Source organism: Sorex araneus, chromosome 1 (genome assembly GCF_027595985.1).
Source record: "Sorex araneus isolate mSorAra2 chromosome 1, mSorAra2.pri, whole genome shotgun sequence".
NCBI lineage: Eukaryota > Metazoa > Chordata > Mammalia > Eulipotyphla > Soricidae > Sorex > Sorex araneus.
In genome coordinates this window covers 86,132,336-86,158,594 of record NC_073302.1, presented here as the reverse complement: position 1 = coordinate 86,158,594, position 26,259 = coordinate 86,132,336, and the positions used below count along the sequence as shown (strand labels likewise).

The 26,259-nt window shown below is 44.2% G+C and overlaps 1 protein-coding gene across 8 annotated transcripts in view; it reads left to right on the top strand.

Annotated features, from left to right (window-relative positions):
- The window catches only part of TLE4 (TLE family member 4, transcriptional corepressor), a 148,944-nt gene extending 132,312 nt beyond the window's left edge, over nt 1–16,632 (top strand). For all 8 annotated transcript variants that reach the window (XM_055137814.1, XM_055137806.1, XM_055137781.1 and 5 more), the window contains 6 exons: nt 8,951–9,200; nt 10,663–10,910; nt 12,291–12,438; nt 12,810–12,960; nt 13,318–13,394; nt 14,949–16,632. In XM_055137814.1, the coding sequence (XP_054993789.1) occupies nt 8,951–9,200; nt 10,663–10,910; nt 12,291–12,438; nt 12,810–12,960; nt 13,318–13,394; nt 14,949–15,056 (982 nt within the window). In that variant the 3' untranslated portion in view covers nt 15,057–16,632. The remainder of the gene's footprint in view (nt 1–8,950; nt 9,201–10,662; nt 10,911–12,290; nt 12,439–12,809; nt 12,961–13,317; nt 13,395–14,948) is intronic.
- The last annotated feature ends 9,627 nt before the right edge of the window (nt 16,633–26,259 follow it).

The window sequence follows — 26,259 nt, the reverse complement described above, 5'->3', positions numbered from 1 at the left end:
TTCCCTTCCCTTCCCTTCCCTTCCCTTCCCTCCCCTCCCCTCCCCTCCCCTCCCCTCCCCTCTCCTCCCCTCCCCTTCCCTTCCCTTCCCCTTTTTATTTCCTCCATATTTCCTCCCCCCTCCCTTTCTTACTCCCCCTCTCTCCCTTTTGTCTTTGGACCCCACCCAGCCATGTGCAGCTTATTCCTGACTGCCCTCGGGGCTCACTCCTGGCATGGCTCTGGAGACTGTGTGGTGCCAGAATCAAACTCGGGTTGGCCACACGCAGGCAAGCACCTGCCCTCTGCACCATTGCTCTGGCCCAGAAGAAGGTATTCTTTAAATCAGGGTATTAACTTGTTTTCACTCACTGCATTGTTACCACTTAGTTCTCTAACTTTTGCACTTAGAACTGTGTACTGTGACAGGCACCTCAGGATTTGGGGTTCCTCACCTCTTCTGAAGGGCTGCCTGGAGGACAGAGGTGGAAGTTTGTGAGGTGCACTGCAAAAGGCAGTGCTGTGCTTGGCTCTGTGGTTTGGGCCCAGTTATACTGTTAGAGAGTTACAGGTGGTCTGGTGTCAGGTGGCAGGTCAGAGATCTGAGCAGGATTCCTACCTCCCCCCACGATTTTAACTCTTTCACCTTCTTACAGTTTGGGGTTACTCTCTGGGGGAGGGTTAATGAGTTGGAGGGTGATTGAGAATCTGTGTTCGGGAGTGAGGGGGTGGGGAATCACGTCTAGTGCTGCCTAGACAGTAGACAGTTAGGAAGAGTGTGAGTGTGCACAGTTCCATTGTGAGCTTCTGTTGTGAACCAAGCCTGGTATTTTCCAGAAAGGAAGGGAGGAGGGAAGAAGTGAAGCGGTACACGTAGCACCGTAGGTGGTGCATGGCGCCTCTTCAGTCAGCTACAGCCGTGTTTCGGCTTTGCTCGGGGATCCCATCAGTTTTCACCAGCTTAGGCACTTAAACATCATAGGTGCAGAAGCAAAGTTAGGTTGAGTAAATTGGACTTCAGAGCCCTGTCTTTAATCTGTTTAAATAAAAGGACATTAAGATGTATAAATTCATACTCATTTTTGTGTATGGAGAAAATATAATTTGCAATGTTTTTATTGGAGAAGTTATTACTTTTGTAGATCTCCAGGCACAGAATCGTGGGATTTGGTCAACTGCATATTTTCAACAGATAAGCAATGCAACAGATAAGCAATTCAATATTTTGTGCTAAAACAAAACATATACAGGTCTTCTTCACCACATATGCACAAAATAACTACTTTTCACTTTTCTCCAGAAGTACTTAAGAGTAGTTGGTGTTCTACGTCTGACCTAATTTTTATAAAAAGAATTGCTAATATTATTTACATTGATAATCAAGGTCATGTTTCATATTAGCAAACAAACTAGCATTTATTTGATAATTTATATTGGGTTGTCTTGTCTCTCTACATGAGTAAATTAAATTACTAAGGGTCCCACTTTTAAAATGTTTTCCTTTGTATTGGACCTCTGCAATATTTTTTGATAGTCTCTTCTTGATACTCTTTTTTTTCTTTCAAAGCTCTATCTTTTAAACATATTTTTCCGAAGGCCAAAAGTGATTATACTGTTTTCTGCATAAAAATCTTTATTGGTTCTCTACCAACCTCAAAATAAAATATGAATTATAATATGGGTAAAAAAATCCAGCCCTGCATAACCTGTAGCTTTGGTACTACCTTAGCCTCTTTGTTCTTCTACTTGAGTAGTATCATTACATAGTTGCATCAATAGTAATAATAAATATTAGCATGGGAATAGGGGCTGGAGCAATAGCACAGTGGGTAGGGCATTTGCCTTGCACACAGCTGACCCAGGTTCAAGTCCTCTGTCCCTCACGGCAGAGCCTGGCAAGCTCCCCGGGGTGTATTCAATATGCCAAAAACAGTAACAAGTCTCACAGTGGAGACATTACTGGTGCCTGCCCGAGCAAATTGATGAGCAACAGGATGGCAGTAGTACAGTGAAGGGTTCCACTCAATATGGCATAGGAAGGACTACATAATTTCATCTTAACTAAAAAACAAGATTTGTCTCTCTCCCCTGTTACTTTAAAAGAGTGTGTTCCATTAAAAATATGATAGTAAACATGTTTTGGGATATGGTTTATGAATGTTGCCATAACAAAAAGGCTTATAGGTTTTCAGAACTCATGCTCTGCTTGTTTTTATTTCTATAAAGCAAAATATGTTTTTTTCCAAATAAGAACAGTACCAATCACATAGCAGAGCTTGAGCATATATGTGTTGTATGACTTATCCGAGAGAGTCTCTTGCCCTGGCTGCCTTCCTGCCAGGCTGCCTTCCCCAGGGTCCCTCAGAGGGGATGGGCTCCAGCTTCCCTCCCCTCCCTGAGCAGAGCTCCCGGCAGCCGAAGACCACCGGGACCTAGCTACAGCCATGCTCGAGGCCCCTCTCCACACGTCCGGACAGGCCTCACACATGAAGGTATAAGCAGAGGAACCCAGGTGTGTGTAATCCCATCAACGGCCAACATCCAGAGATTTAAAAGCAAGCTCCCAGAAGAGAGCGATGCAGAGAGTAGCCTATATATCTTGTAGCCTACTTCTTTCTCTGGGAGAAACTGGCAGGCATCTGAGAGTTTCCTGCCCACATGGGACAGCCTTTCAAGCTTCCCATGGTGTATTCATATGCTAAATCCAGTAACAAGCTGGATCTCATTCCCCTGACCCTGGCTGGACATGTCCTTGGGAAGGCTGAGTCGAGAGAGACTTCTAAGATCTTGGGGAAAGACAAATGGAGAGGTTACTGAGCCCGCTCGAGAAATCAATGATTAACGGGATTTCGTGATCGTGATGACTTATCCACTAGTGCATTCATATAGTACATAGAACTAGTTTTCTATTATACTTTATAAGCTACAATAGCCAGGCCTTTACCTATGACTTCAAGGCCCAATTCCTTCTATGAGTTGCCGGAAATGTGGAGAAAGTATTGAGTATATGAACAAGATGTGTGTGTTACAGAACTGTGTCCTTCTTGGTGAATATAGTGGAGGTGGGGGAGTGGGTGCAGGATCTCTCTCTCACTCTCTCTCTCTCTCTCTTTTTAATTGAATCACCATGAGATACAGTTGCAAGCTTTCGTGTTTGAGTTTCAATCCTACAATGATCGGACACCCATCCCTCCACCACTGCACATTCTCTACCACCAGTGTCCCCAGTATACCCCCCCTTTCCAACCCTCGTCCTACCTCTGTGGCAGACAGTTTCCCCATACTCTTTCTCTACTTCTGGGCATTATGGTTTGCAATACAGATTCTGAGAGGCTATCGTGTTTAGTCCATTATCTACTTTCAGCACACATTTCCCATCCTGAACAATTCCTCCAACCATCATTGACATTCCAGCTGTCTTCTCCCCCAGCTCATGAGACAGGCTTGCAACTATGGGGCAGTATTCCTGCCCTTGTGCCTGCTCTCCTTGGGTGTCAGTCTCATATTATATTATTTTATATTCCACAAATGAGTGCAGTCCTTCTGTGTCTGTCCCTCTCTTTTTGACTCATTTCACTAAGCGTGATACTCTCCATGTCCATCCACTTACAAGCAAATTTCATGACTTCATCTCTCTTAACAACTGCGTAGTTTTCTATAGTGTAGATGTACCAAGGTTTTTTTAACCAGTCGTCTGATCTCTTGCTGTTTCCAGATTATGGCTATTGTGAACAGTGCTGCAAGGGACATACAGGTGCAGATGTCATTTCTACTGTATTTTTTGTACCCTCAGGATATATTCCCAGAAGTGGTATTTCAGGGTCATATGGAAGCTCAATTTCTAGTTTTTGAAGGACTGTCCATATTGTTTTCCAGAGAGGCTTGACCAGTTGGCATTCCCACCAACAGTGAAGGAGCGCCCCTTTTTCCCCACATCCACACCAGCACTGGTTGCTTTTGTTCTTTTGAATGTGTGCCAGTCTCTGTGGTGTGAGATGATATCTCGTTGTTTTGATTTGCATCTCCCTGATGATTAGTGATGTGGAGCATTTTTTCATGTGCCTTCTGGCCATTTGTATTTCTTTTTTGAGGAAGCTTCTGTTCATTTCTTCTCCCCATTTTTGATGGGATTGGAAGTTTTTTTTCTTCTACAGTTCTACTTGTGTCTTGTATATCCTGGATATTAATCCCTTATCAGAGGAGTATTGGGTAAATATTCTTTCCCATTCTGTGGGAGCTCTCTGTATTTTGGTCACTTGCCTGGCAAGCTCCCTGTGGCATATTCATATGCCAAATACAGTAACAATGATGGGTCTCATTCCCCTGACCCTGAAAGAGTCTCTAATGCAGCACCGTTGGGAAGGATGAGTAAAGAGAGGCTGCTAAAATCTCAGGGCCAGGACGAATGGAGACATTACTGGGCCCACTAGAGCAAATTGACGATCAATGGGATGATAGTGATAGCGATTTCTTTTAAGTGCAGAAGCTTCTTAGTTTGATGTGGTCCCATTTGTTTTTGTTTGTTTCCACTGGTGCAGGATCTTCTTTAAATAAACAATGACAAAAATAAAATGATTCTTACATTCAAAAAAAATATTTTAAAGTGCTTTAACTATTTGAAGTTCAGTTCTGCGTTGTTGCTTGAACCATTTCCCTAAATGAGCCAGTTCTAGATCTGTGGAGCTTTGCGTGCCATGTGTGTATGCTCATGCACACACTCGTGTTTCGGGAAGTGCAAGTCACTGGGCTTCGCTGCTTCCCTGTGTGTGTCCCACGCCCAGTCACTCTCTGGGCTCCTCAGCAAAGGATCTTCTGCATATATTGTTTTTTTTGTATTAATAGATTTTTCAAATTCATAAAATACTTACCCAGACTAAAGTTTTCCTCCAGTTTGTCCAATGTTAAGGAAATTTTAATGCTGTCTTCTGTTCTGAATTCAGAAAGTTCAGTTTTACTGACTTCCTCACCAACTCTCATAAGTTTAATCCTACAGAATTTTATGTCCACTTGTAGTGTACCATTCTTCTGTCAAGAATTAGAATTACTGAAATAATTGTTTCATATTCCTTGTTACCAGACTTCTATGAGTAAGTGACTCCGTTTTGTCCTGTTCCGTTTTCTTTCCCCAAAGAAGATTCATTAAAGTTGTAGAAGATCCATTAAAATTGTTAGTCTAGCCTTCTGCGTACTGCTTTTTACCGCCTTGTATTATGTGTGTCTCTGATACATTTCAGCAAACTTCTCTAGCCATCTCCTCTCATCACTTAATTCGGAGTCCTTGCTGAATAAATTGAAACCCAGGGTAAAACAAACCGAGAACTTTCCCCCATTTTATCACCTTTATTTTCTGCTGTCTCCTGGAATTTTGTTTTCCAGTTTCTTTCCTCCTTGGTGAAGATCTTGTGTTGAAACTCGTCCATACTGCAGAGTGTGGCTTGGTAGTATGTATCAGTGCATCTAATTGTGTGATTTGGGGAAGGTTTTCAAGCCTGATTTCAAGTGCTCTGACTTCTAGAAGAGTTGACTTTCATTGCCTGCTGTAAGTGCTCTTTACTAGCTGCACATCACAGAATCTGTTGAAATTGGCTGTACATGTTCTAGAGCCCCTCAGCCCCCCCACGCCCAAATCTTGAGTATTTTCTCTATACTGTTTGCAAACAGAGGCCATATTACCTTCTTAAATAGGGGGTGGGCTATGAAGGTCTCGAGGTGGAGTTCAGGATGCCTGGGCCCCTCCCAGTGAGTCTTGGCCACCCTGGCCAGTGGTTCAGTGCAGGGATGCAAGGGTCCTGTGTTGCTTGGGATCTGCAGTGCTGGGGATACTTGGGACATCCCAGGATGCTTGGGGCCCTCTAGGTCTGTACCTGGCAGTACTCAGGAAACCATAGGGCACAAGGGTTGGCCACATCAGGTCCTGTGCTGTTTCCCTGCCCCTGAAACCTTGATAAGGAAGTTTCAAAAGCACAGTCGGTCAGCATGGTAACCATGGTTGAATTGAGGAATATCATATTGGTATCTTGAAAGAAATTGTGTGCTGACTTTTTAACTGTGTTCTGGAGGGGAACAGAGACTGTCTTTTCCTGGAAAATTACCATTAAGAATGTGTAGCACCAACTAAACTTGATATAACCTTGTTTTCCCCTTCTTTGAAGAGTCAGTCTTCATGACCTCGTAATTGTCAGGTCAGTTAGCCTCTTTCTCTATTATCATCCCTCAGAGTCTCAGCTTGTCTCTGAGAACATCACTGCTTTCCCCTCCCGTCTGAACTGAAACCTGGTTGATGGGGGAGACCCGATCCCTTTCGTCCTGCAGGATGGAGGAGCCCTTTGTTCTCTTTTACTTCATTTACCTTCTCGGGCAGTGACCACTCTCCTCACCCCTTCCCTCAGCCCTTTCAGAAGAGCACTCCGTCTTATTATAAAACCCTGCCGCTTCCAGACTTGTCTGATTGTGTGCTACCTGTCCCTCACCTCATTGGAGGATTTCCCAGTTTACTGAACTTACCACTTGGCTCAAGTCTCTCCCTTGCACAGACAAGTCCAGTGATTTCTGATCCATTCTGGACAGCATCCACATGGGCTCGCATCACATCATACAGCCCCTGCCTGCCATGGCCCCTGTAGCTCTTCACTTAGCTCATCGTGACCTTCTCATTTGGGTCTCTCTCAAGAATCTGGCCTTTGTCATTCTTATACCTGCCAGGTACTCATCCCCTTCTGTGAAGACCTGTACTCTTCTTCAAGTGTCAACTCGGTGGGACTTGGACCTCTCCATCCCTTGTATCTGAAACCATGTGTGTTTGTGTGTGCACCCATGCCCACGAAAGCTACTTGTCACCCGTTTGCCCTTCTCGGGCGTAGGCTCTAAAGAGTAGGATTTTGTTTCTATCACCACTTGATTCTTTAGCATCGGTCTGTACTTGCCACATGGCCAGCATTTCTTAAGTATTGTATTGACCAGATAATAAGAACTCTGTGTCACTCTGACCTTCATTGCCATCCGCCCTCACACCTGTGTCTACAGAATCCATACCTGTCACATCACAACCCCATGGCCATTGTCTCTGCCCATCACACTCAGTTCCCAGAGTGTCGTAGCACATCCATTGTTTATACACTGACCCTATGATGTTTTATTTTTATAGCCGTGAATAGCTTACTAATGTACCTGTACTGCTAATAGCCGGCTTTGCTCCCTGCAGCCCCTGCGGGTTGTGACTTCACACATAGGGCTATTTGGCCTTTCTCTTTAAGTTGTATTCCTACTCCTGTTCCCATGACACACTGGTGTAGCAGGAGTTAAGTGCTAGGTGGAAAAATCTCGTAATAAGTTGCCTTGTGACAGCCCTCCTTTTCCACCTGACCCCATCTCCTGTTTATCTGTTGCCTGCTCTCGCTAGAGTTCCTGTATGGAAGCTTTCGTTAGGCAGTCCATCCACTTGGCTCTTCATTTGCCATACGTTGTCCATTCTGTTCCTGAGACTTGACTGACCACATTAGTCTTTCTGACCTGACTTTTTTCCTCAGTCACAGAGTTCTGCTTTATTCCGAGTTATTTGGGTTCCCACCTGCCTTCTGGTGAAGAAAATCAGTGTTTCCTTCATTTATAGGCATGCTCTCTGGTTGTTTCCTGTCACCTTTCCTAATGCAAAATGGCCAGTCACGTTGTTCAAACTTAGACTCTTTCTCAGCACTCCTCTTATAGATCCACACACATCCAGTGTCTCTAAGACCTGTTCATTTTACCTAGGGCATATATGTCCATATCTGTCCGCACTCCCGCCTCCCTGTCAGCAATCTAATAGACACCAGTTCTGAGCCTTTCTTGTAGTCTACACACGGAGCTGCCCCTAGCCATAATGCACGTTGCATTCTTCCTGGGAGCATTCCATTGGTTGGTGAAATTACTTTAGTATGTTGGATTTCAATAAATGTGACTAGACCATAGATTTTTACAGTAAGGAATCATAGCTTTCAATTTGATTTTGAAACTTTGCAACAGTTTAGTCTAAATTCCTATCCTTTGTGTACCACAATGCTTTCCCTTGGTATGTCTTTTATAAACTTCCTCTCATAAACAGGATATTCCAAAGTTTCACGCTAAGGCAAAACGGCTATTGCCTTGTGATAGCCTCCAAGATAGGCCCATGTCACCGGTACCCACCATTATCATCTTCTGCCTTCAAGGACCAAACATTCATAACAGCCCCACCCTGACTTTGACTAATGTGCTCTTAACTACTTAAGAGGTATCTGGAGGGAGGTTCTCTATTCCTATTGTATTTTAAAACCAAGTGCTTTCACTATAGAGAGTTTTTCCCAGAAAATGAACTGGAGATGGAACTCCTCATAGATATTTCCAGTTGGCCTTCAGGAAGTCACCTGGGGCTTGACTTTGAGGTTCTGATTCTCTTCAGGATGACATAGAACTAGGGATCATCAGCTCTGGGAACCTTTATCCAGTTTTCTCTGTGTCATCTCTGCTTCTTCACCATCTAAGCTCAGTGCTGTCACTCTGTAAATTTTATAATTTTAGCTTATTGCTCTCCATTATGAACTAACTGTAGGCAAAAATGGTAAATTGATTTGTACACAAAAATCCCATCAGAGCCTCCTGAGTCACTGAAGAAGACAGAAGCAGATCGATACTGTCCCTGAGCTGCCTTACTTGCTAACTGGGGGGTGCTGTTTTGGTGTAACTGAGTCCCATCATCCCCAGCGAAGAGTTAGTCTGAGATTATGGGTAGCATTTAGTGGGTTTGTAGAACGTCTTTCTCTTTGTTTGCTTGTTGCTTGTTGCGCCATGCTCAGGAGCCCACATGGTATTGAAGATTGAACCCAGGGCCTTGACTGTGTAGAGTGTGTGTTGTGCCAACTCCCAACGTGTTTTCTTTGTGTCTCATTTATCTCTCTGATCAGTTAAGTGAACATTAATATTCCGTTGTACCTGTCTATTCTCTTCCATTGCCTTAGAGCCTACTCCTTCCATGTCACAGCCGACGGTCAGATGCAGCCTGTCCCCTTTCCCCCCGACGCTCTCATTGGACCCGGCATCCCCCGGCATGCTCGGCAGATCAACACCCTGAACCACGGGGAGGTGGTGTGCGCAGTGACCATCAGCAACCCCACCAGACACGTGTACACGGGGGGCAAGGGCTGCGTCAAGGTCTGGGACATCAGCCACCCAGGCAACAAGAGCCCCGTGTCCCAGCTCGACTGCCTGGTGAGTAAGCATGGGTACACTGACCTTCACTTCAGTGGGATGGTGGGTCTAGCAGTAGCTAAGATCAAGCGATACACAGCGTAATCCCAACTGGGTTGTCGACTTTAGTCATGTGTGGGCTTTCACTTTGAGGGTTAGCACTGACAGTGAAGAGGCAAATAGTCCTTTCGGTTCCTTACGGCCAAATTGCCCAACTCTTCACGGGACATAGGTACCAGGGCTGTTTCTTTAACCCTGCCCTGTTCTTGGAACAGGCACGTCATTTGTCTTCCGCCCCAATAAAGGAATTGAAGAAAAACTCTTGTTTTTTTGTAAGAATGTACCTAAATATTACTTTGTGTATTACAAGACAAGAATAACATAATATTTCATCTGTCAGGGCCAGGGAAGTAACTCAGGTTGTGGAGCACACATCTAGTACTTGTGAGGGCTTGAGTTGATCCCTTGGTGGCATGCTGCACTGCCAGGGTAGCCTGGTATCATTGGCAGCAGGGCCCTAATGGCCCCCAGCACTACTGTGTCCAAGCACCAGATAATCCTCAGACCTGGACCACCTTGTTGAGAGCCACCAGCTCCTGCCTCATAGCGCAGCTGAGAAGCCTCTTAGAAACTCAGGGCCAGGAATGCCGGGATAGGGCTCAGCGATGAGCACTTGCCTTGTTTGTGGGAGGCCCTCCTGGGTTCAACTTCTGGGACTGCCCATCCCCCCAAAATACTTTTTGGGGGACCATATGGGATGCTGGAAATCGAACCTGGGTCGGCCATGTGCAAAGCCAAACGTCCTCCCCGTTGTACTATTGCTCTGGCCACATACTTAAGCTAAAAACAGTACCGCATTAGCTGCTGCAGAGTTTTTTGTCCTTTACATTTTTAAAGAAATTTCAGTTGATTTTCCCTTCTTTAAAAAAATTTTTGTTGATGTTTCTATCGTTCCTTCCTCAAGTCCTGCACCCAGTTTATGCCGCTTAATTAGGCCACGTTTTAGCAGCGGAATATAGGGCCAGAGGGAGACAGTGCCTGCCAGGTCTCCTCCATCCTGAGACGTGTGCTTGGTGGCAGGCACAGTTCCTGTCACCAGCACGTCACGTGTTCTGAAATGGCAGGTGTGGCTGCTCTGGGTTGCCATGGCGTTTTCTTCAGTCCGCATCTGTGCCTGCAGGTGACTCAGCGCTGTCCTGTGGGTGCAGGCGCAGTGACTCGGCAAGGGCAATGAGCTCTGGATCTTCGCATTTTCATGAGAATTCAGATAAAACATCTCAGCACTGAAATTGGTAGATCAAGTTTAAGTACTTCGCTAATTTCACATAATTTTCTAGCATTAATCTCCTTTATCATTGTCTCATAAGTAAAAATGGCTCATTAAAACCAGGAGGGAACACAGTACTTGTATGGATTTCTGCTTTCCTGTTAATGCCGTTTTCCTTTCCTCGTGAGTAATCTCTTGATGGGTTTGTCTCCGCAGAACAGGGATAACTACATCCGCTCCTGCCGATTGCTCCCCGATGGCCGCACCCTGATCGTGGGCGGGGAGGCCAGCACCCTGTCCATCTGGGACCTGGCCGCCCCCACCCCGCGCATCAAGGCGGAGCTGACATCCTCCGCGCCCGCCTGCTACGCCCTGGCCATCAGCCCGGACTCCAAGGTGTGCTTCTCGTGCTGCAGTGACGGCAACATCGCTGTGTGGGACCTGCACAACCAGACACTCGTGAGGTGGGTGCGGGATCCCCCTGGGCCTGAGGAAGAGCCAGTTTCATTCAGTGCACCAGCCAGGAGAGAGGGAGGGAGGGAGGGGAGAGAGAGAGAGAGAGAGAGAGAGAGAGAGAGAGAGAGAGAGAGAGAGAGCGCCTAAAAGAGGAAATGTAGTTGCCTTATTTAAAACAGTTCAGAATAAGCCCATATTAGGATGGTACAAACATTTAAAATCAATTCTGTGGTATTTGGATGATTGTCTTTTCTCTCTCCCTTCCTCCCTCCCTCCCTCTCTCTCCCCCCTCACTTTCCCTCTGTCCTTCCCTCCCTGTCCTTCCCTCCCTCCCTCTCTCCTCTCTCCCTCCATCCCTCTCTCTCCCCGTCCCTTTTCCCCCCTCCCTCTCTCCCTCTCTCCCTCTCTCCTTTCTCTCCTTTTCTCCCTTCTCTCTCTCTCCTCCAATCCAGGTTTTTAAAACCTGAGGTCAGTTTGAGGTAATTAATGTGCAGGGTTCCCCTCACCTCAAGAACTCTTTAGACATCTGTAATGTACCATCTGTGCTTGTTCTCTGTTGTTGTCATTAGCTCTTCCTTGAGAAGATTCAGCGTGAGGTGCTGTTCCTGTTACCATATGCATCTCACACATTGTGCCTTCCAGAAATAACTGAGCCTGGCCTGTGGGTTTGTGTGCCCTGAAGCTATCTAGATTACCCACAGTCACGCCCTTGAAGGAGCTCTCAGTGGAACCGACAGCGGTCCTCTAGAAAAGATTGTTTTGAAAGGGTGCGGACAGTTCCTGCCCTGAAATGAGTCTCTGGAGTGGGCACCTGAGGAGCAGGGAGTGAGGGGTGTCACCCGCCCACTGAACCAGGAGGAATTGTTTCCGGCAGGAGGCCTGGGCTCTATTGTCTGGAGGGTATTTTCTAGAACTGAGCTCTGACTGGGACTCCAAAACCAAAGTTGAAATCCCTTTCAGTCCTTTGCACGGACTCTCTGGCCTGCTCTCTGCACAGACGCTGACACTGGCGGCACTGTCCCCAACACTCTCTGACATCCCCTTCTTCCTCAGAGGACAGTGATTACTCCAGAGCTTTGATTATTCACATGTTGCTCGTATTGATTTTCATTTCAGAGGATTTGATATCAGTCGTGTTTCAGTGTAACTTGAAGTATACTTCCTAAACAGTCAGAAATTAAAAGTGAAGGAAGTTCAGCATCTCAGTTACACCTTGATTTAATCTCTGTATATTCTTTGTTATTACTTTGAATAATTAGGAAGCATAATAAAATAAAATGAAATCTACAAGAGAGCCAGCAATGAAATTGATTGCCGAGGCATTCTGAATTGAGTCCAATGAAAAATTAACTTTTCAAGGGCTTTCCCCCCCCCTTGTGATATTGCAGGCAGTTCCAGGGCCACACCGACGGGGCCAGCTGCATCGACATCTCCAACGATGGCACCAAGCTCTGGACGGGAGGCCTGGACAACACCGTCCGCTCCTGGGACCTGCGGGAAGGGCGGCAGCTGCAGCAGCACGACTTCACCTCCCAGGTGCGGTACTCCACCTGACGCATCTTCCAGAGGGTTTGGGCAGACCTGGGACATGCACAAGATGCAATTCTTTGGGCTCTGTGTTTTTTGGGCAGAAAACAATGAATTAAAAAATTCGTTGTTTTCTGCCCAAAATAGATCGATATTATTTGAAGATTGGAAAATCTCTTCATAAGCCATTGACAGGTTTTGAAAACTATTAATTTATTGGTACTTGAATTTGACATAGTTCAGGTTACGGATATCTGGCACTGTTTGGCATTAGATCTTCCAGCATAAGTCAGATTATCTTGACCCCCCCCTTTCTAATTGAAGTAGTGCCCTGGGAGAAATGGCGCTTCCCGGTTACAGAGAATGTCCTGTCCTTGCAGATTTTCTCCCTGGGCTACTGCCCGACTGGAGAGTGGCTGGCCGTGGGCATGGAGAACAGCAACGTGGAGGTGCTGCACGTCACTAAGCCGGACAAGTACCAGCTGCATCTTCACGAGAGCTGTGTGCTGTCGCTGAAGTTTGCCCACTGTGGTAAGCGGTTCCCGTCGGTCAGACCCATTCTCTTCTCCTGCTGATGCATTTCCGTCAGCTCCTTCGGAATTCTTCAGAATTCTGTTGCTTCTTCAGCCATGAGTGCTTCCCTCTTGCCATGTACTTTCATTGACATGAATCCACTTTATCTTTGTCATAAATAGAAGTGACTCATTAAACCTAGGAGAAAGGGCCTCCCCACCCCCCACCCCCCCAGTCACCCCGTGGAAAGGAATTCTTCGTTGCAAATGTACTGGGTTGTCTGCAAGTCGTGTGATGACTCGATGCTGGGGAAGCACTTCCAGGGGTCTGACCAAGTTAACAGACCTTCGTCTTTCTCACAATTTCCTCCCACAGGCAAATGGTTCGTAAGCACTGGGAAGGACAACCTCCTGAATGCCTGGAGAACGCCTTATGGGGCCAGTATATTCCAGGTAACACTTGGCTTCCAAGGCGCCGGTGACTTGGTGCTTGTTGCATGACGGTGGTTAAGAAGCCCTCTGTCCATTTCGTCCCTCTCTGTGCATTTCTTCTAAGTACTGCACATAGTCTCCTGGCACTAGTAATGATCATCACTGACAAGAAAACTGCCCAAAGGCGGGCTGGTGTCATGAGAGCAGCAGAGGCATTGGCACTCCACTACAGTCCTGTCTCAGATCGGTGCAGGCTGCCTGTTGGGCTGTCAGCCCACTCTTAGTGCCTCAGTCACTTTCTACATATCTTGAATATATGGGCTTGTGTGTGTCCGTTTGTTAAAAGGAAAGTGTGGTAATTGCTTTTCTACGTTTTCTTAAAAATATGAGCATTGTGATAGTATAGTGGTTAGGACACATGCCTGGTGTGTCTTCATTTGATCCTCAGGCAGGCCCATGAACTAAACAGCATAGCCAGCCAAGAATTATGGGTGGGGTCCCAGACCTCCTGAACACCACTTTAGACTCCCCCCTCAAAAATAAATAAATAGGGGCCAGAGCGATAATACAGCAGGTAGGGCATTTGTCTTACACGTGGCTGAGCCAGGTTCAATCCCCAGCAACACATGTTGATCCCCCAAGCAACACCAGGAGTATTTCCTGAGTGCAGAGCCAGGAGTAACCCCTGAGCATCACCAGGTGTGACCCAGAAAGCAAAAAATAATAAAGTGTAAGCATTTTGTTTACATACTTAATAGTAATATTTCTTTAAAATGTTTAAAGTTGAATGTATCAGTATTAAGTGTATTAACTCTTAGCGATGGAACTTTGTGCTATCTTGGAAATTTATAGGAAGACCAAATTGTAGAATGAAAATGTGCGCATGCACATACTTTCTAACTTTTGCTTAACTTTTATTCTAAGTTTTGTTCAACTTTCAGCATTTTTTATTTGAACTGCCACTCCCCACCACTCCCTAGTATTCATTTTGTTTCCATTCAGGAAAAAAATAATCTTTTATATTAGAAATGTTTTTACATTTGCTCTCTCAAAAAATCTGCTTGCATTCCCTGCACCATCTCTCTCACGCTCCGCAGCCGCCTTGAGGGTGGTGGAGAGGTGGGCTGTGTGGACCTGTGTAGAGAAGCCAGCTCCTGTGAGGTAGGGTGCCTCAGGGGAACAGCTGGACCCGAATCAAAGCCCTCTGGATCCGCGGGCTTCGGGGCTGTAGTGACATTCTGGAGAGAGGGTGTGCTTTGGGGTCTGCTCCACTCAGCGTCTAAGAAGTGCTGTCCTAGCCCAGGAGCATGGCTCAGCGGCAGAGTAGAGCACTGCCTTCCAGGAGCGAAGCCCTGGGGTCCAGCCCCTGCCCTGCACACCTCCTCCCCTCCCTCCCCCCCCCTCCCCCCCCACACACACATGAAGCTCTGTGACTGCCTCTCTGCTCTCCGGGCTCCCCTAGAGTCACCTGAACATGTTAGATTGTTTTTGAGCCACGTCTTCTAGTCCTGCCTCTTAGTATTCATGGTTTTTCTATCAGTATGTAACATTTCTATTTCTGTGTCTCTTTCCTAGTCCAAAGAATCCTCATCGGTGCTTAGCTGTGACATCTCTGTGGATGACAAATACATTGTCACTGGCTCTGGGGATAAGAAGGCCACTGTTTATGAAGTCATTTATTAAGGACAAGTCTTCATGCAAACTGGACTCCTTCTCCTTGTAGCACTTTGTTCTGTCATCCTTTCTCTTACGCCCTTCCCCCATCTAAAACCAAGGATTTCAGATACTCATTACAGTTGTGGAGTTGAATCCCCTTCCTCACCCCTACCTCCTCCTTGCTATCGAATTGTGAATACTCATTAAGAACCTGTGATACCAAATCTTCAGCTAATACTTGGAAGAACATGGAATAACCATACTTAACAGTGAACAGAATCTTTAATTATGTATTATATCTGTAATATATTTATTTTGTTTAAAGAAGGCTTTCTAACAATGATTGACTAAATAAAGCTGTCTGCTCCTGCATTGAAAATGAAGATGCGTTGTATTTGATACCCTCCCCCCTTTTTTTTGGCAAAGGAGGGGAAAGGAAGGCTTAAAAGAATTGTCACTAAATGTAGACTAATGACTGTATAGAGATGTGAAATGTATAATTACATATGGAAGCAATATGTTGCCGTGTTGTTAGATTTTTTTGTTCTGTTTCTTGTTTTTCTACTTATTTTAAAGAAGATATTTGGCAATTGAAGCGATTAGAAGATTACAGGCCAAGTCTTATTCATTGAGTCTATTTGGGCACGTTTAACCAATATATCTATAGTTTTAGATTATATTTGATAAAAGTAATGGGACTTTTTCATTTTTCACTTGTTGACAAGTGTCTTTGTAATACGTTTTTAATTCATTTTTTATTGTATTATAGACAGATGAACAAACTAAATTTGGCCTCAAAAAGAGAGCATAATCTCTTCTGGATAATTTGACATGTTTCTTTGCAAAGGGAGATGTATATCTTTTGCCAGTTTCGTCATGAGAAGTTACAGTCTCTTTTTTGGCATGTTCTTTGGGAACTGCACAGATTCAGGGGAGTAGTACTCCTGTCGTGTAAGGCAAGTCTTTCACAAAACAAGGACAGCAGAGGAGGACTGGCAGGGCCTCCCTCTGCGGACCAGACAGAATGGACTCTCACCTGGGATGAGGACTTGCTCTTTTTTACCTCCATTTTTTCCCATGTCTTAGTTGGATGTCCCTGAAACGGACACAGGCTGTGCCATTGTGCCAGAAACATTGTGTTATCTTTTATGTTGTTGTTGTTGCTGTTAAACTATGATATGTGACTCCTTTTTTTATTTTTTATTTTTTGAATGCTTTAAAAAAAATCTTTTAAGTCTGTGGATCTGCTGATGTACAGTGCCTTTGCTGCTATGGATCAAAATCAAGAGAAACCATGTAGATAAATTTTATTGTATAAGTAGAAAATTATTAATTTCATACTAGAAATGGATGGATGCTGCAAGTTGAAATGGACTGTCCATTGACGTTCCTAATGTGGTAGCAGAAAAAAAAATGGTGTCTTAAGTGCTTAGTGTTTGATGTCATTAACAGTTTCGTAAAACTCTACAGTGTAGAAAGATTTTGATACTAAACTGTGCATTGTACATAGTTCTAATGCATTGTATTGACCACCAGTACTTCTATAATGGTAGATTGTTTGTGCATTCAGACTTTTAAGCATTAAACATAATAACTTCTAGTATGCTTATTTCTAATTCTTTGTTTTGTTGAATTTATTTATTTATTTATTTATTTAATCTTTCATAATGCCATTCCTACATCTTAAAACCAATTCATTTACTCTAGGGAGATTGTTAACGTGTTCTGTGGGATATTAGTTGCTGCTTTAGTTATGTTTCCATTTTCATTTACCTAGAAGGGATGGTGGGTAAGGGTTATCAATGACAAATTGCAACCAAATACTTACTGAGTGCCTTTTTGGTTTGCAAGTAGATTGTTTATTGATCAAAAAGTTGTCAAGTCACTCAGAGCCTCCGTGTTTTAGAGCTGCTTTGTTTACTATGGTTACTGCTAGCTGTTTAGCTTTGTTAAAATTAAATTTTCATTGTATCAGTGACACTACATTTCAAGATTCCAAAGCCCTGTGTTGTGATTTGCTGTTACTATTAGACTCTATGAGTTTAGAAAACATCTCTTTATAGAAAAAGGCTGACCAGAACTGCATAGAGACAAGTAGAGCTCACACAGCCCATTGCCAGCCGCTTGATACAGTGAACATTCCTAACATAACACACTGACAGATGGGAGCATGAGGACCCAGGGTTCTTTTCAGGTGGGAGACCTTTCCAGTAGGTAGGAGCTCAAAGAACTCTAAACTGAAAAATGTAGCATTTTCAGTTTCTTCTGGTGTCAGGCTGGGGGCTGGGTTTCCACTGTGATCTGGAGTGCTCAGTGATCAGCTGTGAGAAGGGGTACTCTTAAGGTGCTGAGAGTTCACAGTGTTTTATCAAGGATGCTAGAAGCAGCACTTCAACTCAGAGGCTCTGAGTACTGCTACGTCAGAGGGTACAACTGTAGAATATTCTTAGCTCAATTATTTCTGGCTATCCTCACATAAACTTCCTCAAAGGGGATAGAGATTTGGAGTAAAGCAATCTGGTAGAGTGTCTGAGACTCGTGCATACCATGTTCACGAATTTTCAAAAGAGAAGGTGTCCTGCAGGAATCAGATTAGGATCCTCTATGGGGCCTGATGGGTTCATTCTGTGATGTTTTGTCTTCAGAGAAATTCGAAACACTGTTGTACTGAATTAAAAATTTAGAAGAATATATAAATAACCAGATTAAAAAATAATATAAATGGGTCTTTCAGAGTTTTATTAGATTGTACTTATTTATTTTTCCATTTCTGGACACACTGCTGTGCTCAGGGCTGACTCCTGGCTCTGCACTCGGGGATAACTTTGTGGCCCTTTGCAGCTGGAGATTGAACCAGGGTTGGTTGTACCTACTGTACTGTTTTTCTAGATTGGATTCATAGTAGGTCTTGATTGATCCACATGGAAGTCTTAATTGGTCTGCATGGAGGTCTTGATGTTACTTGATTTGAAACTGAAAAGACTTTGCTTGAGTGTGATGCTTAGGCATACGATAATTTTTACCCACAGTATGATCGTGCAGAGTCTGAAAGATCTCAGACAAAGCTGAACCAAGGTATATTTAATTCAGTGGGTAAAATAAACAACACAGAAGTTTTTGCGAAATATTTGGGTTTTGCGGGTCGAGCCAGTCCATGTTGGGACTCTGTTTAGGTGGAATCGAAACAGTGGTGGCAGTGTGCGGGCATCACTTAAGTACAACTCAGAAAAGCCAAGGTTGGAGAGCCACTGAAGACCTTGGACTGGCAGATCAAGGGTAGCGGTGACTAACTCTTTACAGAGCCTCACTCTGGGCTACTGTTCAGCAGTGTGGCTCCATGGCCAGGGAGCTCCTAAGGGAAAACTGTCCTACAATGGCGTTGGCTGACACTTCGCAGCCTTGTAACACCTGTAGGTGGCTGGAATCACAACCAGTAGCTTTCTGGAAGTGCAGTTTGAAACGATCTCATAACTAAAACACCCTGGGACTTAAGAGCCAAGAGCAATGAAAATGGGTCTCCCGTGGTTGGGAGGCAGTGTTCTGCATTGAGCTACAGTGTGCATGTGAGTCTCTGGGCAACCTGGCTGATACTCCTGGCTGTCAATTCAGTCTACTTTTTGCACCTTCAGTTCAGACATTGTTGCACTGGTCCTGATTAACAGAAGCAAAGCATCTACCTCAGGGTATTAGCCAGTTGATGTTTTTGGCAGATTTTAGGAAATCTGTACAGAATTTCTTGCCTGGCATTAAGTGAGCAATTACAAAATGATAATGACAGTACAAAACATTATTTTACAGTCTTAGGTGCTCAATTCAAATATCCAAACTCCTTGGGTAGGTTGTAAGCTTCCAACAATGAGTTCTGAGCCCTTGCCTGTTTATTTCTAGTCCCCTACCGTCGCTGTCTAACTTGGATCATTTTGCATTGATTTGCCTTTCACTTCAAGACTTCCGTTCAGAATTGAGAGTTGAAATGGCTTGTTTTCATAAGCTAGACACATCAAAAAGTTCCTGTGTCAGAACCCTTGAACAGCAATCCTCATGGTAGGAACCTGTAGCAACTGTTTAATTTTATTTTGATCTTGGGGTTTTGATATTCAGTGACAAAATTTTGGGGGTCTTAGTAGTAATTAGTAGGGGGTTTGGGGCCTGGTTTACCTCTCCCCGGAATGAAATGCTTACCTGGGATCTTAGGTCTCTGTTTTATGCCTTTGTCCAGAGGAAACCCATGAGTAATTTTTACAAAAGTTGTCTTGTTTGATCTCACAGCAGGTCTAGACAGGTTGATTGGTGGAATACTCAGTTTACATAAAAGTGTAATCTCAAAGGATTAATGTTTTACCAAACTCACTGGCTCCTGAACAGTTCTACCAACTTGAATGCCAGTGTTCTTGACTTGCCATTGGAGTATTGTGGTGTTGCCCACGCAGTGTGGCAGCTGATTGGAAGAAAAACAGAAAGGGAGATTGTTTCTACTTACTGCTCTTTGCTTCTTGCTTTCATGTATGTGAACTGAGATTTCTGCATCACCCGGTCACTTTCAATCTTAAATCCATGAGAAACTGTCTTTTTGAGTTCCTATCTGTGTGCCCCTACTGTGAATTGATTACAGTATTTGTCATTTGTAAAGCAAATACACCCCACCCCTCACCCCAGGCAGGGAGCTACCATTTTGTTGGCATCATGGATTAATGGAAACATCCAAAACTAACAGGTTTTATGAAATTTTGTGAAAGAAGAATTAAGCTCACATACATGTCGTTTCCTTTGACTCAAGTCCAGCAAAATCAACACAGAAGTTTTTGTGATATTTGGGTCTTGCAAGTTCAGCCAATACATATTGGGACTCTGTTTAGGTGGAATACAAACTCATGCCCACGTGGTTTTCAGTGGCACAGTAGACAAAGGCGGCTGGGGGCGGGTTCCCATCTCTGTTAGTCAATCTCCAGTCTCCTCCAAAATCAGCTACCAAAGAGAGGTACCCTGCCAGATCCTGTGACAGGAAACCTGAGGAGCTCATTCCTTATTAAGATCTCCATTCCCCTCTGAGGCTGGGCGGCATCAGGGCAATGAGTGAACAAACAGGGAAATAATGCAGGCCTTTTAGTGAGGAGGACTCCAGCGAAGATTGTCAGGTGACCTCCTTTCTCCTGGGGAGAGGGGTAGGGGGGTGAGGGACAGAGAGAGACAGGAAGCACCTTTGGGCTGGGGAAGGTATCCAGCTATGCATGCAACACAGCTGTTCCCTTAACACAACTTCCCATCCTATGAAGAACTCCAGTATCTCTTTGGCCCCAAAGAGCTTATACTACTGATTTTAGGACCTTGCATCGAATTCTGAGAAACCTGTGCTACTGAGAACCAATCCCCCTCTGCCCACATCTCCCCAGGTCTGTTGCCTTTCCCAGGTGAATGAAACTTATTTCAGGATGAAATGGAATCATCGGAATCCTATTCTTAACGCTTCTGATTTTCATAGCCCCATTTATTTGTGCCTCCGAGTAACCTGTGTTAATGAAATGTGATCCCAGGTTTTATGGCTGAATCAGGAAATTCAGACGCTGGGTTTCTACACTCAATTCAAATGCCGACATACCTTCAGGCTGCAACATTTCAATGGGAACAAAAACAGCCCCTAGTACAACAAAGTTGGATGGTGACTTTAAGGACAGAGGTCTGGGTTCATAGCGTCTAAGAGATTAGTGAACGTCTTGCAAACAAACGTGTTGCTAGTGGGAATTTTAGATTTGACTAAAGCCGACTAAAGATAAAGGATTGAGCTCCATCCCTGGTAGCAAAGCCGCTGGCTCTGCTCTCAAAATGGGTCATAGCTGGGACACAGCAACCTGGGTGGTTGGTCTGGGCTCAGCCTACAAATATCCTCCAGATTTCAGCCGGGAGCTGCAGATGAACTGGAGTGCAACTTCGGCACTTTCAGCAGATAGCATTTTCACTTCAGTGTGTTGTGTTGAATATGTCTTGCCAAAGATGTGTTCTCATTGAGTTACAGAGACCTACGGTGTTATAGTGGAAAGGTTTCCACAAACCTTTCCATTGGATTTTAAGACTTGTGTAAATAATAACCTAACATCGGCAAGGGTACAGAAATCTCGATATATAACAGTAAAAGAAAAAGTGAAGAAAAAGAAACAGAAGAAAAAGGTTTAGAAAGTTATATGATACCTGCCTATGTTGCACAATACCCCAACAAGTTTAGGTAGTGTGTGTGTGTGTGTGTGTGTATATGTGTGTGTGTGTGTGTGTGTGTGTTAAGAACATCTAAGAGGAGCTGGATATGGAATGCCATTCCATAGCACACATGGAATGGAAGAACACCCCCCCCAAGACATCTTGAAAATAATTGCCAAGTGTATATACAATATTATGTACTGGTGACCTATGATAACCTGAATATTATTAGGTCCCCAGAATTTACATCTTATAGCATTGTTTTTTACCCTTTATCCATTATCTCCCCACTTCTCCCCAGGCAACCAAAGTTCTACAGTTTCTGTGATTCTTATTTTTAGAATTTATGTGAAGTATTCATTGATTGTCCTCAGTATGACTTGTCTTTTAGCATAATGCACTTGAGGTTATCCATCTATGTTGTTATAAATGCAAGATTTCTTTCTTTCTCAAGCATGAATAATAGTCTACTGCTTCTGTTTATAAGCACATTGTCTTCATGCATTCCACTGCCAATATCAATATTTAGGTTCTATCATATCTTAGTTACTGGGCTAATGCTATAATGAACATGTGGGTACGAATGGATATCTCTTTTTTAACAACTTGAGTTTCATTCCCTGCACCCTCCCCCGCCCCCATATGGTCCCCTGAGCCCCACTAGCCCCACTAAAAGTGATACCGAAGCACAGAGACATGAGTAAACCCTGAGATAGCCACAGGAGTGGATGTCCCCACTCCTAAAAAGAGGCACCTCCATCCACCCTTCCCTGCAGCGCCCCACCAACGAAAGATGTTGCCCTCACCATGTACCTGAAAGAATTGATGCCTGGTCACCCCATAGTTTCCCAGAATAGCAAGACTTTGGACTGTGGCTGAGAGAACAGAAGCCCAGGGCTACTCCAGATTCACTCAGCTGAGTGTGTCTGTCACCTGACTTTAGGGTGGTTGTGACAGGTCTTTTAGCACTGGGTACTGGTGACAACCAGAGCTCAAAAGGATCATAACTGAGTTCTCCGGAGTGCAAATAGATTTCTCTTTCTGCTGTCAGAACTACAGTCAGCCCTTCTGAGGGCAAACCTGCCATTCTCAAAATAGATTCACTGTTATTATTTTTTGTTTGGGGGCCACACCTGGTGGGCCTCAGGCTTACTCCTGGCTCTGTGCTCAGGGATTCACTCTTGGTGATGCTCAGGGGACCACGTGGGGTTCCAGGGGTTGAACTCGGGTTGGCTGCGTGCCAGGCAAGCACCTTATCTACTGTACTATCTCTGGCCCATTAGAACTCGTCTCTGTGATCTGGGGACAGATGGTTTCACACTCTCCTAGATCCCTGCGCTTCCTCAAAGGCAGGGATTTGGTCCTTGGTCCAGGGATGGGAGTCAAGTGCTTGCAGTTGATGGTGGTGACAGCTGGAGTGTCTCTCATTTGCTCATCCAGATGACTTCATTCTACAAAAGATGGTTTTATCTTTTTGAAAGATTTTAAAGGGACAGGAGGAAGAGAGAGCACAAAGGTCGGCTGCTTGCCTGCCTGAGCCCAATCCCAGCTCGAACCCCAGCACAGCAGGACCCAAGCAACCTCTTGTCCCAAGGCCCTGCCTCTGAGTCACCACTGGAATCCAGGCATTTTCAAAGAATGCAAAGTTCTAGCTTATATAGTTTTCAAAATAATAGTGATTCATTCTTTAAGACCAAAATTTAAACTCTTTGATGGAAAACTCTCTAAGTGTTTTGGCACTCCTCTCCACCATTATTTACTTATTTGGTTTGGGGGCCCCGACATTGCTCCTAGCTCTGTGCTCACTCAGGGAAACGTGGGGTGTTGGGATCATGGCCAAAGCAGCTGCAGACAATGCAAGATAGCACCTCACTATCTCTCTGGCCCATATTTACTAGCTTTAATTCCTTTTCAATGAGGCTAGAAGTTTTTCTGATGGCAAAAAGTTGAAGCAATGATCACGTTGCGGTGCTCTTGTGAGTATTTCCATACTCATAATGAGTAAGTCTGATCACACACCAATCACAATGCTCGATATTTCATTTACATCCCTCCCCCCTTTTTTTTATCCTCATAACACTATGAGCAAGACATATGTGTCCTCAAGCTCATTTGAAGTTCTTGGGTGCACTGATGCTAGGAATACAGACATCGCAGTGAGCAGTGCACCAGAACTGAGCATGTTTCTATGTCTGGGGCAAAGCGTGATCCCTCATACTAAGCAGAGTAATGATGCGACACATCTGCTCAGTGGGGCTCCACTATGTAATAAAACTTCAGGGGGCCTGGAAAGATGGGACAGGAGTTACAGTGCATGCCTTGACTGTGGCTTACCCCTGTTCTATGCATGGTGCCACATGGCCTCTGCTGCATCACTGCAAACCTGGAAGTCTCAGAGCACTGCTGAATGACCTGGGTAATCTCTAAGGCCCAGCAATGTTGCATTGGATGTTGCGGTGATTTATTGATTTGTTGGTCCAGCTAGTCAAGAATCCCCAGAAGGGACATCTGGGGAGCTCATGAGCACTTTTTGGGAGAACCAAAAGAAAGAACACAGAAAACTTCTGGTATTCTTTGAATTGAATTTTCCATCTTGGAATTAGATAGAAAGGATGTGTGATTTTGTACCCTTTGTTGTCCCTTTTTTTTTTTTTTGACAGTGCTACAGTGCTGTAGCTCTGTCAATAACATATTCATTTATGTTATTGAATTACCATGCAATACAGATACAAAGTTGTTCTGGGATGTGTTTAAGTCATACACTGTTCCCATCCCTCCACCAGTGTACACTTACCTCTCGAATGTTCCCAGTTTCCCTCCCGCCACACTCTGCCTCCCAGACCTGCCTCTATGGCAGGCACCTTACTTCTCTCTCTCTCTCTCTCTCTCTCTCTCTCTCTCTCTCTCTCTCTCTCTCTCTCTCTCTCTCTCTCCTTTTGGGCATTAGAAACTATTATTTTAGACAAATATTTCTGCAGCTCTCCGCTGTGTTGGTCCTCTTTTGCCCAATGGAAATGCAGATCTGCTAGAACGAGTGAAAGGCGCTTGTTCACTCTGGCTGCTGACTCAGCATACCTTCAGCCAGCAGGCAGGAATCCTTGGATTCTACCTTCTACATTGCGTCTCACTCTCATGTTCTGCTTGTTTCTTTTACTCTGAATCCATTCTTCCAGCCAGTGACTATAAAATTTTCCACTATGCTCAAGCGCAATTCCATACTTTTACTCAAACAAAAGGGAAAAGAAAAGAAAAGGAAAAGAAGAGACATGACAGAGAATAGATAGGGCCTGGACTCGACCCTGTGACTTTAGGTCTGAGAAGCTTCTTGAACTGATACTGTTTTACTGTTTTCCATATGATGAGAAGTCTGATCTTGAGACAAATGGCATGGTCAAAAGCAATGTACTTGAACGATGGTTTTTAAAAGTGGGCTGGAGAGATAGACAGCAGGTAGGGCACTTATCTTGCACACAAGTGACTCCGATTTGATCCCCAGCATCCCGTATGGTCCCTCAAGTACTTGCCAGGAGTGATTCCTGAGTGCAGATCCAGGATTAAGCCCTGAGCATTCTGCTCCATTTCTCCCCCCAATAAAATCAGCAAAAACCTGTAAATATCAAAAATATATCTCAGCATTTCTAACTAGAAATCTTATTGATCTGTGCTTCTTTTTTTCTCATCCAAAACTTGAAATGTTTTTAGCTTTCTCCCCCTTAAACTTTTCATTACTCCTGATAACACTAGCTTCTTTCCCTATGTATAGTTTTTGTATTGAAAAACTACTGTATGACATGTACTGTAGCATGCAAATAACATTGTCTGAAAGAGGGTCTGGTGTGAAGGTTTTCTTTGTTTATTAGTGTGTGTTTGGATTCTGAGCTCATCAAGGGTCAAGCACTATGGTTCAGAAGAATGGTTTATGGCCATGCTGAAGTCTCTCTGAGACAGCTTAGACGGAGCTCTGAGGCAAAGGACAGAGGTTGCTTGAAATCTTGAGTGTCTTTCTTCTGAATCTGCAAAGGCATTTTGATCTACTGTCTTAGTTCAGAGATAGTTTGCTCATGCACTCAGAGTGCTTAATATCACACACTTGTCTTTAAAAAGTTGATTCTCTTCTCCACTACAAAAGAGGCTCATAGGGAAGTTGGAGAGATGACTTGGTAGAGTTTTAATTAAGATTTCACCACAGAACTTGGACCATTAACTTACAATCTGAGTTGCTTTTCTGTGAAAAACAAGGGCTGCCAAACCAGTGCAGGAAAGCATCACTATTTAGACAAGCGCATAATTGGTTCCCCGGAGGAAAATTGGGCAGCTTTGAGTGTTTTAAGTGTTTTAGGGTCATCTTTCAGGGATGTTGCAAAATTATAGTTGTGTTCATCTGTGGTCCCTGACATTTTTTTCTTGAACTCTCTAGTATTCCAGCCAAATGAATGTTATGTCTAGAAATGAACCTTGATGCCTGACTCATTTCACTATTTCTACAGAGATTATGGTTATATATGATGCAAAGTGGGCGACACAGTGGGCACTAATAAATGTTAACTCTTTCCCTTGATTTACCCAATTCCTCTCACACTATTAGGTAAGAAAATTGTCATGGAGATTTTCTCTTGGGACTATTGCCAGGCAAAATGTAGCAATAATCAAGAAGTTTGGCAACTGCATTAAAAATAATATGCAAATTTTCATTTGTTTTTGAGCCACACCCAGCAATGCTTAGGGCTTACTTTTAGCTCTTCACTAAGCTATCATACCTGGAAGTGCTCAGGGGACCATATGGCGGGCCAGGAGCGAATCCAACCCAGGATGGCCATGTGTGAGGCAAACCCTCAGGAATATCTTGCCAGCCCCTATGAACACATTTTTCACAATGAAGATGGAAGAATTTTTTCAAAGATAATTCCATTTTTATACCAATGTTTTGTAAGAAGGTTATATCTTATTGTCTAAGTACATAAAAACCTCATCAGATGTGTGTGGTTATCAACAACAAGGGAATGTGATGAAAAATTCATCTTTTAGCCAGAAGTTACCTCTT